We start from the raw sequence: 16908 nt of genomic DNA, 5'->3' as shown, positions 1-16908 counted from the left end.
CCAGGAACTGCTACAATATCCAAATGAACTCTTAAATAGGGACGGTGTCACAAGCACGTTAAAGTAGACACAAATATTAGATTTCACCAACCTCCACAGTCACTGTCTAGAGCAATGGTTCTCAATCAGGGGCACATGTATCCTGGGGATATGCACAGGTCTTCCTGGGGGTACCTCAACTCATCTAGATATTTGCCTAGTTTTACAACAGGCTACATAAAAAGCACTAGTGAAGTCAGTATAAACTAAAATTTCATACAGATAATGACTTGTTTATACTGCTCTATAGCCTATGCACTGAAATGTAAGTACAAGATTTATATTCCAGTTGATTTATTTTATAATTATATGGTAAAAATGAGAAAGTCAGCAATTGTCAGTAACAGTGTGGCGGAGTTCTTATATCTGATTTTGTAAGCAAGTCATTTTTAAGTGAGGTGAAACTTGGGGCTATGCAAGACAAATCAGACTCCCGAAAGGGGCACAGTAGTCTGGAAAGGTTGGGAAGCACTGCACTAGAGCAACCCCACAACAAATCTATGTGTGCCAAGCACTGCTAGTGTAACACTGAGGGGATCATTAGCAGCAGGGCTTGAGTTTGGAACCTCTGGAGCTTAATGCACAAGCCTCTACTGCTTGAGCTAAGATGCAGGGCTGTTAAGCTTGCTACAGGGTGGGCTATCAACCTTTATGTGGCCTAACCACCGAGTGGGCATGTCTTACACTAGCAAAAACCCCTACACTAGGCCATTGTGAACAGACCAAACAACGAACCAATGAGCGTATGCAAACATTCATCAGAATCCCTCCAATGACAGCCTGGTGTGAGCACCCCTATGGTTGTTAGCAAGCCAGAAATCAGAAACCCATGTGCACAAACCAGTGCTCAGAAAAACCCTACAGTAACAAAAGTGTCACAGCCTATCACTCAGAAACAGCCCTCTGACAACACACATACACTGCCCAGTGTTAGTAAAGATGGAGATATCAAGCTAGGGAGCCAGAGCCTGACGAACCAAACCAAGCTCCCATCTCCTAGAACTGGAAGGGACCTTGAAAGGTCATTGAGTCCAGCCCCCTGCCTTCACTGGCAGGACCAAGTACTGATTTTGCCCCAGATCCCCAAGTGGCCCCCTCAAGGATTGAACTCACAACCCTGGGTTTAGCAGGCCAATGCTCAAACCACTGAGCTATCCCTCCCCCCAGGTCTGACTAACCCCCAGCTTTTGAATCCAACCCCGACTGCAGCTGAGGCCCATCTCTGGAGGGAACCACTGGCAATTCTTTTCCAACCCATCAGCCAGAGGACACAGAGCAGGGCGAAGGAGACAATGTGGCCATCCAAGAAGCGGAGTGGCAAATTAGTGACAGTCACGGGTGACATTGCCCAAAGCCAGCATGAATTCTTCACCTCTGCACTCAGAGGGAAGTTGAAGGTCGCAGGCTGGTGACTGGGAAGGAGGAGCGCAATGGCGTAGCCAGGTGGAGCGAACGAGGGGGGCGGACATAAAAAAAAGGCGCCACCCACTGCGGAGCTTGTACTCACCGGGTGGTGCTCCGGGTCTTCGGCGGCACTTTGGCGGCGGGTCCTTCACCAGCTCCGGGTCTTCAGCAGCATTTTGGCGGGGACCTTCAGGGCCGCCGAAGACCCGGAGTGAGTGAAGAACCTGCCGCCAAAGTGCCGCCGAAGACCCGGAGCACTGCCCGGTGGGAAACCAGTGAATCACTGAGTGAGTAGAAATGTGGCGGTTCAGGCGGGGTGCTGCATGGTACCTACCTCAGGGCCGAGTTGGGTTACTGCACTGGCCTCCCACACTGAAGTTCAAATCATTAGCTAAAGCAACACGTGAGATAAGCTTGGGAGTCTCAGTTTAGTCTCCAGTGGAACTGTGTCAGCATTACTTAGATTGTAAGCTCTTTGGGGCAGGGACTGTCTTGCTCTGTTTGTACAGCGCCTGGCACACTGGGGTTGTGGTCCATAACTGGGACGCCTAGGCACTGCCCCAATACAAATAATAAAGCAGCCATCATCACCACCACATATGGACCACATAATTCATCAAGAATGGCAATCAATCACTGAAGAGAGGCCCACTACAGGAGTGGCAGGAGAGGTTGTAGGTCAAGATCAAGGTGCATTGGCTAGACTGGGCCTGAAATAGCTGATGGTAAGGATTGAGGAGACCTGGCAAAGCAGTGAGAGGTGGAGGGGGTTTGGCCCTTGGACTGAAATAGGGGGTGGGGTATGTCAGGATCATGACATTGGAGCGTTATGAATGTGTTGTTGCTGCTAGACTATTATTTGTATTCTGGTAGCAAATAGAGGCCTATTGTGATAATTGCACACAGAGGCCTGCAAATTTACCCTAATTGTAAGCTCAACTGTAAAAAGTGTGTGAAAGTTCCTAAGATGTCACAATAACCTGTCCCAACACATGCTGATGGGGGAAAAGGTATGAAGCGCAGACAGAATGACTGGTGTGCGCAGACACGATAGTGCTATGGAATTAGTCCAACCAAAAAGGCCTACTGATATAATTCAAGGCCTGTGTTAAGATCATGCTTGGCAAACGAGAAAGTGTGGGTCCAGAAATCAATTAACCAAAACTGGTGAGTAAAACATTCAGCCGAATTGGTGACCAAAGTAAGAGGGCGATGGGCTATTCCACCCATCACTCCCTTTTTGGGTCCTTAAAGAAAGAGATTTAGTGTGGGGAAATATAGAAAAACAAAACAGACGGAGGCTATTGGAGTGAGCTTCCCCATGAGGGCTGCCACCGCCATCATCTTGTGCGACCCTTGATCTTCTTCGTCCTAATCCTGAGAGATATCCTGACCACAGCAGGCCAGAGAGGGGGACCCAGGTGACAATCGCCACCTCTACTGGCTCCAACTGAATCCCAAATGCCACCTGAATAAAAAGGAATCGAACAACAGCAACGACGACAGGTCCAGCCCATCTCAACTAACTTCTCTTTTCCCCAAAAAGGACAGTTATTATCATATTTGACGCCACCTCAGAGACTGTCAAACAAGGGGGGGTTCCTTCTAAAAACTCTGTCCAGCTGAAGAGAAAGGGAACAAGGGATGCTGTTAAAATGAAAGCCTCACGTAATGCTTTACATCTCGGATGCTTTCACTGGTTTTGTCCCTTTAATAAAAAGTTAAGATTTTCATTAATGCGTTTTCCATAGTACTAAGCAAGCGGATGTCTGTGCACACCAAACCATGAACCTTGTTTAACACTCTTTAATGTTAGACAGGAACTATGTTATGTTAAAACCTTTGGCCCATTTATTCTATCTAAATGAACACAAGAGGCTCTGCCCAAGATCAGGGCCCCATTGTGTAGACCAGGTGTGGGCAAACTTTTTGGGTATGGAGGGCCACATCTGGGTATGGAAATTGTATGGTGGGACATGAATGCTTACGAAATTGGGGTTGGAGTCCAGGAGGGGGTGAGAGCTCTGGCTGGGGGTGCGGGCTCTGGTGTGGGGCCAGAAACGAGGAGTTCAGGGTGTGGGAGGAGGCTCCGGGCTGGGGCCGGGGGTTGGAGTGCGGGGTGTGTGTGTGAGGGCTCCAGCTGGGGGTGCAGGCTCTGGGGTGGGGCTGGGGATGAGGGGTTTGGGGTGCAGGAGGGTGCTCCGAGCTGGGACCGAGGGGTTTGGAGGGTGGGAGGGGGATCAGGGCTGGGGCAGAGGGTTGGGGCGCGGGAGGGCTCGGGGTGCAGGCTCTAGGCAGTGCTTACCTCAGGCAGCTCCCATTCTGCCCTGTCCGCAGACGCTGCCCCTGCAGCTCCCATTTGCCGCAGTTCCTGACCAATGGGAGCTCTGGGGTGGTGCTTGGGGTGGGGGCAGTGCGCGGAGCCCCCTAGCTGCCCCTAAACGTAGGAGCCAGAGTGGGGACATGCCGTTGCTTCCAGGAGCTGCGTGGAGCTGCAGCACGGGCGCTTGGAGCAGCTGGTGACCCTGCTCCCCAGTGGGAGCTTGAGGCCTGGATTAAATTGGCTGGTGGGCCGGATGTGGCCCGCGGGCCATAGTTTGCCCACCCCTGGTGTAGACACAGCAGACTAGGTCCAATTGAGCTAGCAAGCTAAAAATAGAAATATAGCTGCAGCGGTACAGGCTGTCTGCCCTGAGAAGTCCCACCCGGGACCCTAGGTACTTCCTAAGGCAGCTGCGCTGTCCTGCCGCCCGTGGCCACACTTCTATGTTTAGCGTACTAGTTTGATCAAAGCTAGTGCACGTGTGACTAACCGGACTGGAAAGACACCTCCAGCCCGCAGAGCAGAGGTACCCTCGGAGACAATCCCTGCTCCAAAGAGTTTCTAATCAAAGGACTGGCAAGGGAAGCAGATTTGCCGCAGGCCAAATCGCTGATCAGTGGCTGAGCCAGGCCCAGGTCTCCTGAGTCGCATATCCACTGCCTCCCAATTCACGTGACCGTCTCCCTACCAATCAGACAGGTCCCTTCCCTGAGGCAACAGTACTGCTGCTTGATAGGAAATATGCTATTAGGGCAGATCTAAGGAGACATGACGGATGTCAAAGAGCCATAACCTTGTCTAGCATTCTCAAGCTGTCCCATATGGGGGCAATGGATCAGCAACCGCTGTGAAACAACGGGACTAGGATTCCTGCTAAGACTTTCAGTTACACCAGAATGCACTAGCCCCAGAGCACCTCTGCTCTGTTCTTTTCACTGGCTGTAGGGGCTCCTCGCTCTCTGGGCAGGTTTTAGAGATCCCTCAATCCAGAGGGAGCAAGTTGCCATGGCCTCAGCGTCAAAACGTGTCAGAGTCCTGACTCCTCTACTGACTCATTCAGGTGAGGGTTCAACTTTGCCAGAAAGGATTAAAAAGCTCATTTTTGTCCCTCCCCACCGGGACCTTGCTCTGCAAATCAAACAAATAAGCAGAATTCTACCCCCTTCGCCCAGCTCCCCAGTGTCCTGAGCCTGTTATCTCTGCAAATGCCAGGGGCTAAATTCACACCTGGAAATAGCAGTTTGGCCTTTGGAAAAGAGCAGAGGGGCAGTATTTGGCGTGCCCATCCCACACTTATGGAGAGAGACGGACAGATAGAAGTGGGAGATGGAGAGAGATAAAGAGAAAGGGCCCGATCCTACTCTCACACCAGGGCCAGTGAGGAACAACTCCTACACCTGAGGGCATTCTGTGCCAAAAAATTAAAAATTCTGTGAACTATATTTTAGAATAGTCAAATAAATGTGGAGGCACCAGCATGGCATTGGGGAGCACAGGCCACTTGGTGCACAGAGGTAGGAGATCACTGTGCAGCTCCACCTCACCTCCCCTGCCCTCGTCCTCCCCCCACCAGGACACGGACTCAGCAGTGAGGCTGCACCCAACCCTGACATAGCGCAAGGACCAGGCCTGCCCCAGAAACACCCCAGGGTCCTGCCCCTCTGTGCGAGATGCACCAGCTGTGGGCAGGCAGGCTCAGCTAGGCAGGATCCAAGTGTGGAGGGGCTAAGTATGGGGGGATCCAGGTGTGGGTTGAGAGGGTTCTGTGTGGGGCAATCTGGGTGCAGGTGGCTCAGTGGGGGATCCTGTGTGGGGGGGATCTGGATGCATAGGGGCTTGTTGGGGGGTTCTGGGTGCAACGGTAATGGGACTCTGCAGGGGGGTCCAGGTGAAGATGGTTGGGGCTCAGCAAAGGGGTTCTGGGTGTGGGGGAGATAGAGCTCAGCAGAGGGTCCAGGTGCAGCTGGTTGGGGCTCATTAGGGTGGGGATCTGGATGTGGGTGGCTCATCGGGGTGGTCCAGGTACAGGGGGAGTGTGGCTCATGGGCGGGGGTTCTGAGTGCAGGGGGCGGTGAGGCTCAGCAGGAAGGTCTGGGTATGAGGGGGTCTGGATGCACAGGGGTTGGGTGGATGGGGGAGCAGCTCCCTGTACAGGGATCCCTCCCTCTGCAGCTGAGGAGCGATGGGTGTGGGTGTGGGGGGAGTTTGCAGAGTTTCCTTCAGCTGGGGGAGAAATCTGGGGGTGGGTCTGACCTGGCCCCGGAATGCTGTGCAAGGAAGAGGAAGTCCCATCCTCCCCAGCCCAGCTGGGACTAGCAGATGAGCCCGGCGCAGGGTAGGAGCCACCAGCTGGGTCTTCCCCAGTCCTGCCTCCGACCCACAGTGATTTACCTCTCTTCTAGCTCCCCTGGGCCTCCAAAACATACTGTTGGGGAGGGTCGCATGACAGCTCTTGTGGCTTCCCTTTGCTTCCTTGTCAGAAAGTCATTTTTCTGTAGGGAAGCAAAGAAATCTGCAGGGGACATAAATTCTACACATGCGCAGTGGCACAGAATTCCCCCAGGAGTAAACTCCTCCATTGAGGTCAGTGGAGTTCACAGCAGCATCAGCCTGGTGCATGCAAGAGGGACAGGTTCTTCTAATACAGTACTTTAGTCTGTGGTGTGACCACTCCAATCTCGTCATGCATATCCCCCAATAGCCATTCAGGCCCCCTTCCCTGCAGCTTCCACTCTTCTCTTCTACTGCTTGGTTACATTAGGACAGATTTAAGGAGGTAAGATTAAAAGGAACTGCCTTTAATGTGATGGGGCAGCTGCTGCTTAGGTTTCTGCGCTTGTGGGAGCTACGATGCTGCTGTCCTTACTCTCAGCGAGTAGCACCACTGCTGCTAATAGTGCTCCTAGCAGAACAGGGTCTTAGCCCACATGAGGCAAGGTGGCAGGCTTGGGGATGTCGATTGGAAGCTGTTAGGGGCAAGGGCTGTATTTACTTCTGGGGCAGATGTGATGCCCTTCCTCACACCAGAGAGTACCTTGCTCCATTGGCTTCAGGGGACCACCACGGTGCAGGAAGGTACAAGCGCAAATAAAGGCAGCACAATCAGTCCCTATTTTTCTGTACAGCACCAAGCACATCCTGATCCTGACTGGGGTCCCTGGGCACTATCATAATGCAAATAAGGAAATAATACATCTCCCCCCGCCCTGTACTTCTCTGTCAGTTTGTTCTCTTCCCCCAGATCTAGGACTTTACATATCCTAGGACCAGTCCTTTCCTCGTAGCCTGCAACCTCCCCTGCCCTGTGCCAATCTCCCCAGATCTCGCTGCAGTTTGGTTCTGCCTCCTGGGGCTTTGTCCCCCCCGACCATGCTTTCAGCCACAAGTGCAATCACAGTTGAATCCACCCCAAAGAAACACCCGCCCCAGACAGACGTAAAGCAGTCCCACAGAGCGCTGAGCAGGGCTAACTTTTATAACGTCAGTTGATCAAAAAAGCTTCTAGAAGCTTATGACAGCAGGACTAGGCCACAATTCACTTACTGACGGGTGGAATTTTCTGCTATTGTGACAGAGACCACCCTGGAAGTGCTCCAGGAACCATTGCGTCAATATGAAGTGAGCCTGACTGACCGTCATGGTACACAGCCAGTACATACCGTAAAGGGTACAAGGTGCTACCAGCCACCCTTTGCACCAGCTACATAAAGAAGGCAGTGATATTCTGTCACCCTGTGTGTTTGTGGCGAGCACGAGCATGGACCCAGCCCACTATAACCTGGGTCTGCTGCATGCAAATTGAGACAAGGCCATCAGGTTGCCTGCCTGCTCTTCAACATGTGGGATTTAAAGACTTCTGCTGCAGCTCTTCACCCAGGAGCCTGATTCTCCTCTCACCTGAGTGTCAATCACATGACACTCCACTGAAGCAACACCAGTGTAAAACAAGACCAGTTAAAGAGGGGGTTAAAGAGGGAGCCATGGGGAGCTTCCACCAATAGCCTGCAGGGGCTGTGGTGAGGGGGCCAGGAGATAACAGGGTGCACAGATATGCTGAGTGTATAGCCAATCGCATGCTGCCTGTTTTTACAGTGGTTGTGGCCAACAGCCTCTCCAGAAGAGGCTATCCACAACCTCTGCCAAGCATGAGCCATGTGATCGTTGTCGCAGTCAGTGACGCTGTGTCTTCTAGAATCTGGACTAGATGACCTCCTGAGGTCCCTTCCAACCCATATTCTAGGATTCTATGATCTCTTCAGACCCATGGGCTGTCGTCTGCTTTCCTCATGCAGCGCAGACCCCATTGTACCAGAGTCAGGACTCTGACACATTTTGACACTGAGGCCATTGCTCCCTCTACATGAAGGGATTCTGAAACCAGCGCAGACCCTGTGCTACCTCTGCACAAACACTTCATGCATTCTCTCCTGGCCCAGGCAGCTTACGCATCCGCTGTTATCTTCTCCCTCTGGTGTGGTCTTGTTAGAGGCCATCTGTCCGGGGACAGGTTACCAGCTTTGCCACCTCTTGCTGCTGGGGTTGCTGGCCTGCATCACCAGGCCGTCTGGATTTGTCACGATTGCATTACTGCTTCTGTGCGCTTGCGTATGTTGTGAGGCATGCCCCACTCCTGCCTCTGCACATAAGTCTCCAGTGCATTTCAGGGGAGAACGCCGGCGCCTAACATCTACTCCCTGCTATTAGCACAGTATAAATGCAGCTTTCCCCTTTCCAGGACATTTTGTGTCAAAGGAAACTATCAGGACCATAGACAATATATTTCATAATAAACTGGCTAGAGCGTACCCGTGCTACTGCCCTCTGCTGGAAGGCATCAGAACTCCTCAAGTGTGTGTCATAGAGCCTATGCTGCTAACAGAGAGATTCTTTTAGCTCACGTGGTAGAAGCCAGAGGATGCAAGTTCTACACCTGCTTTTGCTGTGAAGTTCAGAAAGACCATGGTGCTCAGCACAGCAACAGCCATTAAGTGCTCTGGTAGGTGGCCAGCGATTAGCTATCATACTCCATACGGAGGATGGGCTGGTGTGGGGTCCTACTTATGTCACATGGAAGAAGTGCAAAGGCATGCAAGAAAAACCTGCCTTTTCCCACTCCATATGCTCGTGTCCAAAAATACGCAGCTTCTGGGGAAGAGATCTGTTCAGTGATGACCCACATATTTCAAAGTACCATCCCATGTGATTGGAACGTATGTTTATGGGGAGCTAGACCCTGAGGGGGAGCAGAATACATTACCAGCTTGGTTAAACAGGGACCGCTATGACTTGTACTAGCGAAGGGAAAAACACCAAACACTCAGCTCTGGTACCACTGAATCCAGGCTACAAGTAAAAAACAGGTTTCCTCTGGTTAACACAATCTGCCAAGAGGACAGCTCACACGTTAACCATTGATGGCAAGAAATGCAGGAGAATAAATGGAACCCAACCACATGTGTCCTGAAGAAAGATCTGATGGTTCTCATTATTGGACTAGGAAGATGTGATTCCCAACAGTGGGCTAAGCTTTTAGGGTACTGGTGTATCTGCGTATCACTGCTAAGCGCTACCAGTTTCATGGAAAGTTTCTCTCTTTCTGTTACCCACACACATGAAATGGGAAATTACCCCCCTCCCTGACATCATATGACTAAACACAGCCCCAGGCTTGGCCAGGGCCAGGCGAGAGAAAAGCACATGTTGCTGAGATTCCAGCAGCTGGATCTGGCAACGGACAGCTCCTGGGGATCTCGCTGATGAAGTTGGTAGGGCACCAATTGAGTCCTAGTTCAAGCGTGTAGGTAGGCACAGCTCACCTTGCTGGCCAGAGAGGAACTATAGCTAATGGCCACCAGACAGTACTTTCCCTCCCCTCTTTTCTCATTGGTTGCCCTTGGAGAGGGCAGGGTTAGAACATCCCCCTTGCTCACACGCACATTCTTCATACCCCACCCCAGCCCCACCAAACCCTCCCATCGCAGAAAAGGCAACAGGCCTTCTCGGTACGCCCCAGCGGAGCTGAGGGAGATGTGTTATGACAGGAGTCATTGCAGCATCCCTGGGGATGTAGCATTCTTCCTCCAGTTGTCCCAGCCAGGAAAACGAGCGGGCGCATACACGCACACGCACTCTCGGATGCGTGCACACCCCAGGAATGCAGAGAGCTCCTTCCCAGGAGCAGGCTAGTGGCAGAGGAGTTGGAGCGGAGGGAGGCTGGGGGAGTTTGTATCGATTCGGTAGACCTGCCAGGCAAACGAGGAACAGGGAGGAGGTGGAAGGCATGGGGGCAGACACAGAGACAGAGAGGACTAGGCTTCATCTCATAGATGGACTGAGACTTAATTGAACCTGGATTCACCAAAATGTTGGGCCTCTTAGTACTGCCTGCTCCCAGATGGACACTTGGCTTCCTCCTTAGCCCTCTGCCAAAGTCAGGCAGCCCCCAGCTCAGCAGGCAGCTGGCTACTAGCGATCACTGTGCATGGCACCGCTGTTTGCTACTCTCCTGGATGAGTGAGTCCCCTCGGAGCATGGGGCTGAATCTTGCCTTCATCTGTTCCTGTCATCGCCTCCTCAGCGCTCTCATTCCTCCTCCCCACTCCCAGCCCTGAGCGGCAGCTGCCTTTCAAGGGATTCTGTAATCACCCTGCCACCCACCCCAGCCTTCTCCTCTACACCCATCACACCCAGCTGCTTGGCTGAGTCAGCCCTTGGGGGGGCGGAGCTTTCATGTCAGTGACTGGCGGGAGGTGGGGCTTCTCTCAGTGCTGACTCAGTGGCTGCCAGCTATGGGGGAGCAGAGGTTGCTACCTGTTTGGAGACCGAACGCAGGGCATTTAGCTGCTACAAAATTGTATAACAAAGCAAGGAGGGGTGGGTGCTAAGGCCCCAAACATTTCAGGGGATGTAGATATTTTGATCATTATCTGTCCTGGGCAGTCATTTCCTCAGGCGCTGCCTTTTTACTAGACCCCCTAACACAGCCCCATATAATGGAGTAGTCACCAGATCTAACCCCCTGGCCGACAATCTGCAAACTAAAACATGCACCTCACCAATTAGAAACTCACCCAGGTGCTTGATGGATTCAGGTCTACGCTCCGTCCTCTTTGTCCCCTGCCCTCTCCCCCTCCCTTCTGTCTATGCCTTTCCCCATCCCTCTTGTCCCTATCGGCCGCTCCCCCTTTGTTTTAGATCATACAACTTCCTTACTTCTGCACAACTGCTATGTTCTGGGAACAAGGGATCTCGCGTTCCACCGGCAGTGGTGCTGCTATCAGGAGGGAGAAGCCCTGGCAGAGTTGTGGTTGCCGTCGGACAGGGTAGGGGAAGGCTGGGCTAACAGGAGGTGCTGGAGATGAGGAGTCACGGGCACTGGCAGGGCTACACGTAGAGCCATGGCTGGCTTAGGAGGGGCAGCTCGGGGGCAGCACTGAGATGCATTGGCAGAGCTCTGCATGGGAACCTTGCGCCCTGCCTGGCAACACTGGCTCTTATTAGCACCTCACAGTGCGGAGCATAAAACTCGCTAAAAAAAAAGAACACAGCCTGAAGAGAGAAGCTGCAAAAAAGTAAAACTAACAAATCTGTGTCAATTGTGCTGCTGCTGCTGCCCTTCCTCCCCGCCCCGCCAGCACTGCCAACGCCCCTCCATCCTGACCCCCAGCACTGCCAACGCCCCTCCACTCCCCGCCCCGCCAGTGCTGCCAACGCCCCCCCTCCTGACCCCCAGCACCCGGCTACTCCACTCCCAGCCCCCCAGCACTGCCAACGCCCCCCGTCCTGACCCCCAGCACCCGGCTACTCCACTCCCAGCCCCCCAGCGCTGCCAACGCCCCTCCGCCCTGCCCCCAGCATCTAACTACGCCAGTCCCAGCCCCCCCAGCGCTGCCAATGCCCCCGTCCTGACCCCCAGCACCTGGCTACTCCACTCCCAGCCCCCCAGCGCTGCCAACGCCCCTCCGCCCTGTCCCCAGCATCCAGCTACTCCAGTCCCAGCCCCCCCAGCGCTGCCAACGCCCCCCCGTCCTGGCCCCCAGCACCCAGATACTCCAGTCCCAGCCCCCCAGCACTGCCAACGCCCCTCCGCCCTGCCCCCAGCACCCGGCTATTCCAGCCCCAGCCCCCCAGCACTGCCAACGCCCCTCCGTCCTGACCCCAGCACCTGGCTATTCCAGTCCCAGCCCCCCAGCACTGCCAACGCCCCTCCGTCCTGACCCCAGCACCTGGCTATTCCAGTCCCAGCCCCCCAGCACTGCCAACGCCCCTCCGCCCTGCCCCCCAGCACCCGGCTACTCCAGTCCCAGCCCCCCAGCACTGCCAACGCCCCTCCGCCCTGCCCCCCAGCACCCGGCTACTCCAGTCCCAGCCCCCCAGCACTGCCAACGCCCCTCCGCCCTGCCCCCCAGCATCCGGCTACTCCAGTCCCAGCCCCCCAGCACTGCCAACGCCCCTCCGTCCTAACCCCCAGCACCCGGCTACTCCAGTCCCAGCCCCCCAGCACTGCCAACGCCCCTCCGCCCTGCCCCCCGGCACCCGGCTACTCCACTCCCAGCCACCCAGCACTGCCAACGCCCCTCCGCCCTGCCCCCCGGCACCTCCAGTACTAGCCCCCCGCCAAGCGCTGTGCAAATGCCCTTCCATCCTGGCATAAAAGATGCATTTTTATTGCAGTGCCTCAGCTCTGTCTTGCACCACTCCATGGTATTCCAGTTGGGGGCCCTGTGCTGCCCTTGGAGCAACAGTCCCCGTCAGCTGTGTGACGGCCCCTAGGAGACAATGTCACCACATAGAGCTTTGTCTACTAGGACCTAGGATGAAACCCCAACCAAACTCACCACACCGGTGACCAAAGCTGGAGCTGAGATATATGAATAGCAAGAGGCTACATTACTGATTTCCTTTTCATAGCAAAGTGCTGTACAGAATGAATGTTTGGGGATCACTCACATGGCCAGGAAATGCAACCGTCTCTGGGGTGGAACGCCATGGCCATGCTCACCCAGCAGATCGATCCAGCCACGCCATAGGCTGGGTAAATTAGGATAATCCTCTCCATTGAAATTTGAGAAGGAATTTGGGAGGTGCAGTGCAGTTACCTGGGGTGGATTTGACTGAGATGCTAGTTTTAACCCCCATTCTCTGGCAAAATGTGCCGTGGGGCCTTTAAAGCCCGCATGTCTGCCCCTCAGGATGGTGTACATTGACGCTAGTGGAGGATCCGGCGCCTGCGAGTGGTCAAGGCAGCATTTGCAGGCTTCCCCTGAGAGACGGCACCGATTCCATGACCCCAGCGCGGGACCGTTCAGAGTGCGGCGTCAGGGGCCTGCTCCGAATGGCACAATACACCCGCTTTGTGTCAGGCGCCCTGTGGCCAGCGCTCGGCACTTGGCATAGCCCTAGTCTGTGGCCTCACAACATGCCAGCCAGCCCTAGAGACCTGGTGCACGGAAGTCAGGACTTTCCTAAGGAGTTTGGCTCTGGAGTCGCTCTCCCTGGCTGCAGCTTGTTAGCGGCTCTCTCCCCGCCTGCCACTCAACAGGGATCAGTGGAGCAGCTGGTTGCAGGCACAAGGCTGAGCGAGTTCCCCCAGGCCATGTGAGCTGAACTCTCTGGCAGCCCCAGTGAGTCTGTCAGTGGGCGATACACTCTCGCCTTAAATATGTGTCCCCACCGAAGCACGTGGCACCTCGCTGGCTGCCCCCGCCCTGCCCCAGGTCCACTAGTGTCATGAGTCAGGCGAGGTCTCATGTTCTCCTGTCCTGCCACAGCAAGGAAGCAAGGGTGAGGGGAGGCCCTGGCATTTTATGGAGCTGGTATCTCAGGTGCCACTCCCTCCCCCTGCCTCCCCGCACCTGCCTACACACACACACGCTGCCTTTCATCATGGCCAAGCCCCTGAGCCACCCCCCACCCTGACAGAAAACTGATAACAGCTGAACGTGCTTGAAAGGACGTAGGGGCTCTGGGGGCCATCGCTGGGGCAGAGTGGCGTGGCTGGGGGTGACATACCTCTGCCCCGAGCTGGGACTGAACCTTCCCAGAGTGCTGCGGGGGGCGAGATGTTCCTGGAGGGCAAGAGGGAGGCTGAGTGCAGAGAGCTAATCAAAAAGGAAGCGTGTGCGTGTGTGTGTGTGTGTAACGGGGATGGGTCAGGGGGACATGCAGAGGCAGTGCTAGCCCATTGGGGGCCCTAAGCGGAATATTTTGGGGGGCCCCCCAGAACACATAATAAAAAGTGAATTGTCCCCCCCCCCCAAGCTGCTTGGGGCCCTGAGCAATTCCTTAGTTGGCTTTTGGGAACACAACAAGAAGAACATTTATTTGAAGTCAAGAACTGACATATTAAGAGAGCGCGCGCCAGAGAAGAAAAGAGAGAGCAGGCGGCACACAGGGAGGGACAGACAGTAATACAGAGATGATGAGAGAGTGAGAGAGAAGGAAAGAGGGAGAAAGCAGGTGCGGGGGGTGGGATCCTGTAACTCTCCCCATCCCTGTTACTCTCTCACTGCTGGCAAGGAGGGGTGAGGGTCATATAGTAAACACACACACACACACGCATGCACACACATGCACACACACACACACACACCCTTTGACAGGACAGAAACTAATGAAACTCCTCAGCGAGCTCTCTCCCAAAGCAGGATGCTGCAGGAAAGCGAAGACATTCATTGTAAGTAATCGTCCTGTATAGAATCGAACTCTGAAATGCCCCCAAACAGCTGGAAAAAGCCTTACACTCAGAATCACAGAAATCAGGGCTGGAGAAGACCGGTTAGAGTAGGACACGCCTTGTCCATCCCCTGAGGACTGTTCCCAGGATCTGACCAGTCCATTGTTAAATGACCCAGGTGATGGGGCTTCCATCCCCCCACCCCCTTTGGGGGACTATTCCATAGCCCAGCAGGCCTCACTGGTAGGAGAGGGTTCCTGATCTCCAGCCTAAATTTCCCGTTGCTCAGCTTCACCCGACAGCTCCGATTTCTACCCCCTCCACTCATTCCTCTCCCTCCTCGGTGTTTCAGACACCTGGCTCCCCTGTAAATTCTCTTCTCAGGGTCCAGAGCCAAAATCAAGGAGGGTTTGAGGGGTGGCAGGTCACTGTGGGGATCTGGGGTTGGACTGGGTCTTGCCCTCTGGAAGGGAAGATGAAAAGGCAGCCAAGAAGGAAGTCTGGAAGTATCATCTATCCGCTGTGGAGGGAGACAGAGGGAGCTGGGACAGAGACAGAGAGGAAGGGAAGGAATGAGGTCCCTTTTACCTGGACATGGTCATCTCCGTCGGGCGGCTCCGTGATTTCTCCAGGCCCAGCTTGGTGAAGATGCCCACCAGCACCATGATGGCCACCACGCCACAGATGATATATACAATCATGTTGGTCTTGTCTCGGGTAGGATCCTCGGGGGTCTCATCCACCCGGGCCGGCGGCTGGCCTGTGTTGACCCAGTTGGGGGTGTCGTAATTGGAGCATCCACTTTGGTCCAGCCGCCCATGGTTGAACTGGCAGCAGAAGCGGTAACCGCAGGTCCCACAGCAGTACCGGTAGATCCCTGAGTTGCAATTGAATGGAGGGTCCCATTGCCCCATGACATCGTAGTAACCACGGCACCGGTCGCCACCTGGCACAGCCTCAGTGGGGGCCACCACGGTGTCCTCCAAGGTGGGAGCCCAGCTGGTGTTACCATGACTCTCCACCTGCCCCTCCAGCTCAGGATCCTGGGTGCTGGGAGCCCTGGTCCAAACCCGCCCTGGGTCCAACAGAACCAGGCAACAGAATCCGAAGACGTAACCTCGCTCCATCCGTGCGCCACTCCTGCTTGCCATCGCAGTCGCCTCGTCAATGGGGATGGAGGCTGGTTAGTGCCTTGCCTGCCTCCTTGGGGGAGAAAAGCCCCTCTCCTCTGGAGACGCAGCAAGGAGGGTGTTCAAAAATTCCCAGCCAGATGCTAGGACACAAGCTGTATCACTCCGTCAGCCCGCGGGAAAAGACGAGTCACCCCCTCCTCATTAAACAGCCCCCCCCAGCAAACCCCACAACTAGAAGGAGCCACCGGCTGAGCCAAGGGCTTAGGGTGGGGTGGGGGGCAGGGGAAGGAAAAAAAGGAGAAGAGGAAAATACTAAAGATAAAAACAACAGTATGGGGAGTGTCAGCCTGGCATCAGGGCTACCCCTGAAATTCCTAGCGAGAGCCTGGGTGCAAGGAGGCGGGAGCTGCAGGCCCCCCTCTGCTCCTCGTCCTTCAGGAGTGAATTTTGTATCTTTGTAGTGTCAGTCAAAAGGCTGCCCTGGAAACAGCGAGGGCTGTTCCCATCTCAGCTGCTTGAGGCTGGGAGAGGATCCTGGAGGCAGCCAGCGCAGCTCTGTCTCTCTCCCCCTTTCTCGGAGACACTGAGCTTTCTGAAAAAAACAACACACACACACAACCTTCACACCAGAGAGGGAGGGAGCGAGGGAGGGAGCAACTGAGAGAGCGGGAGGGAGACCAAGGAAGGGGAAAGAAGGAGAAATAGTCCTTATTCCTTCCTAAACCCGGCAGGCTCCTGCGCCACAATTGTCTGACAGTTACCAAAGGAAACCAGGGAAGAACCTTAGCCAAGTCCTCTAGCTGCACATCCACTGTCCTCCGTGCAGAGCCTTGGATGGCAGCCAGAGCCAGGCTGTCACCAGGCCAGAGGGGATACAAGAGGACACTAGCAGCTTCTTATCGACTGTAGCCACAGGCACTGGTGCACAAGTGGCATGAACAAGAGAGACACCCACAAACACACACCTGTCAAGGGAGGGATTGAAAGAGTCTGGACCTCTGCAGGGCTATCCCCCCTACATACACACACACACACACACACACACACTGCAGAGCTACCCCCCGACACACACACACACACACACACACTGCAGGGTTACCCCCCCCTACACACACACACACTGCAGGGCTACCCCCCCGACACACACACACACACACACTGCATGGCTACCCTCTGTATACACACACACACACACTGCAGGGCTAACCCCCCCTACACACACTCACACACACACACACACTCTCCCTCCTCTGGCAAAGCACTACCACCCCTTATGGGCCCACTGCAGTTAGAGCCCCAGCCCTGCAGTAACCCGGTTTCAGGCCATCCTGTCT

The 16908-nt window shown here is 54.7% G+C and overlaps 1 protein-coding gene across 2 annotated transcripts in view; it reads right to left on the bottom strand.

Annotated features, from left to right (window-relative positions):
- The window catches only part of SHISA8 (shisa family member 8), a 30384-nt gene extending 14223 nt beyond the window's left edge, over nucleotides 1-16161 (bottom strand). The window contains exon 1 of one of the 2 annotated variants that reach the window (XM_008179248.4): nucleotides 15030-16161. In XM_008179248.4, coding sequence (XP_008177470.1) covers nucleotides 15030-15592 — 563 coding nt within the window. In that variant the 5' untranslated portion in view covers nucleotides 15593-16161. The remainder of the gene's footprint in view (nucleotides 1-15029) is intronic. The other variant, XM_008179249.4, reaches the window with a different exon arrangement.
- Nucleotides 16162-16908: the final 747 nt, after the last annotated feature.

The sequence above is a fragment of the Chrysemys picta genome, chromosome 1 (assembly GCF_011386835.1).
Source record: "Chrysemys picta bellii isolate R12L10 chromosome 1, ASM1138683v2, whole genome shotgun sequence".
Taxonomy (NCBI): domain Eukaryota; kingdom Metazoa; phylum Chordata; order Testudines; family Emydidae; genus Chrysemys; species Chrysemys picta.
This window is presented reverse-complemented; position numbering and strand designations above follow the sequence as displayed.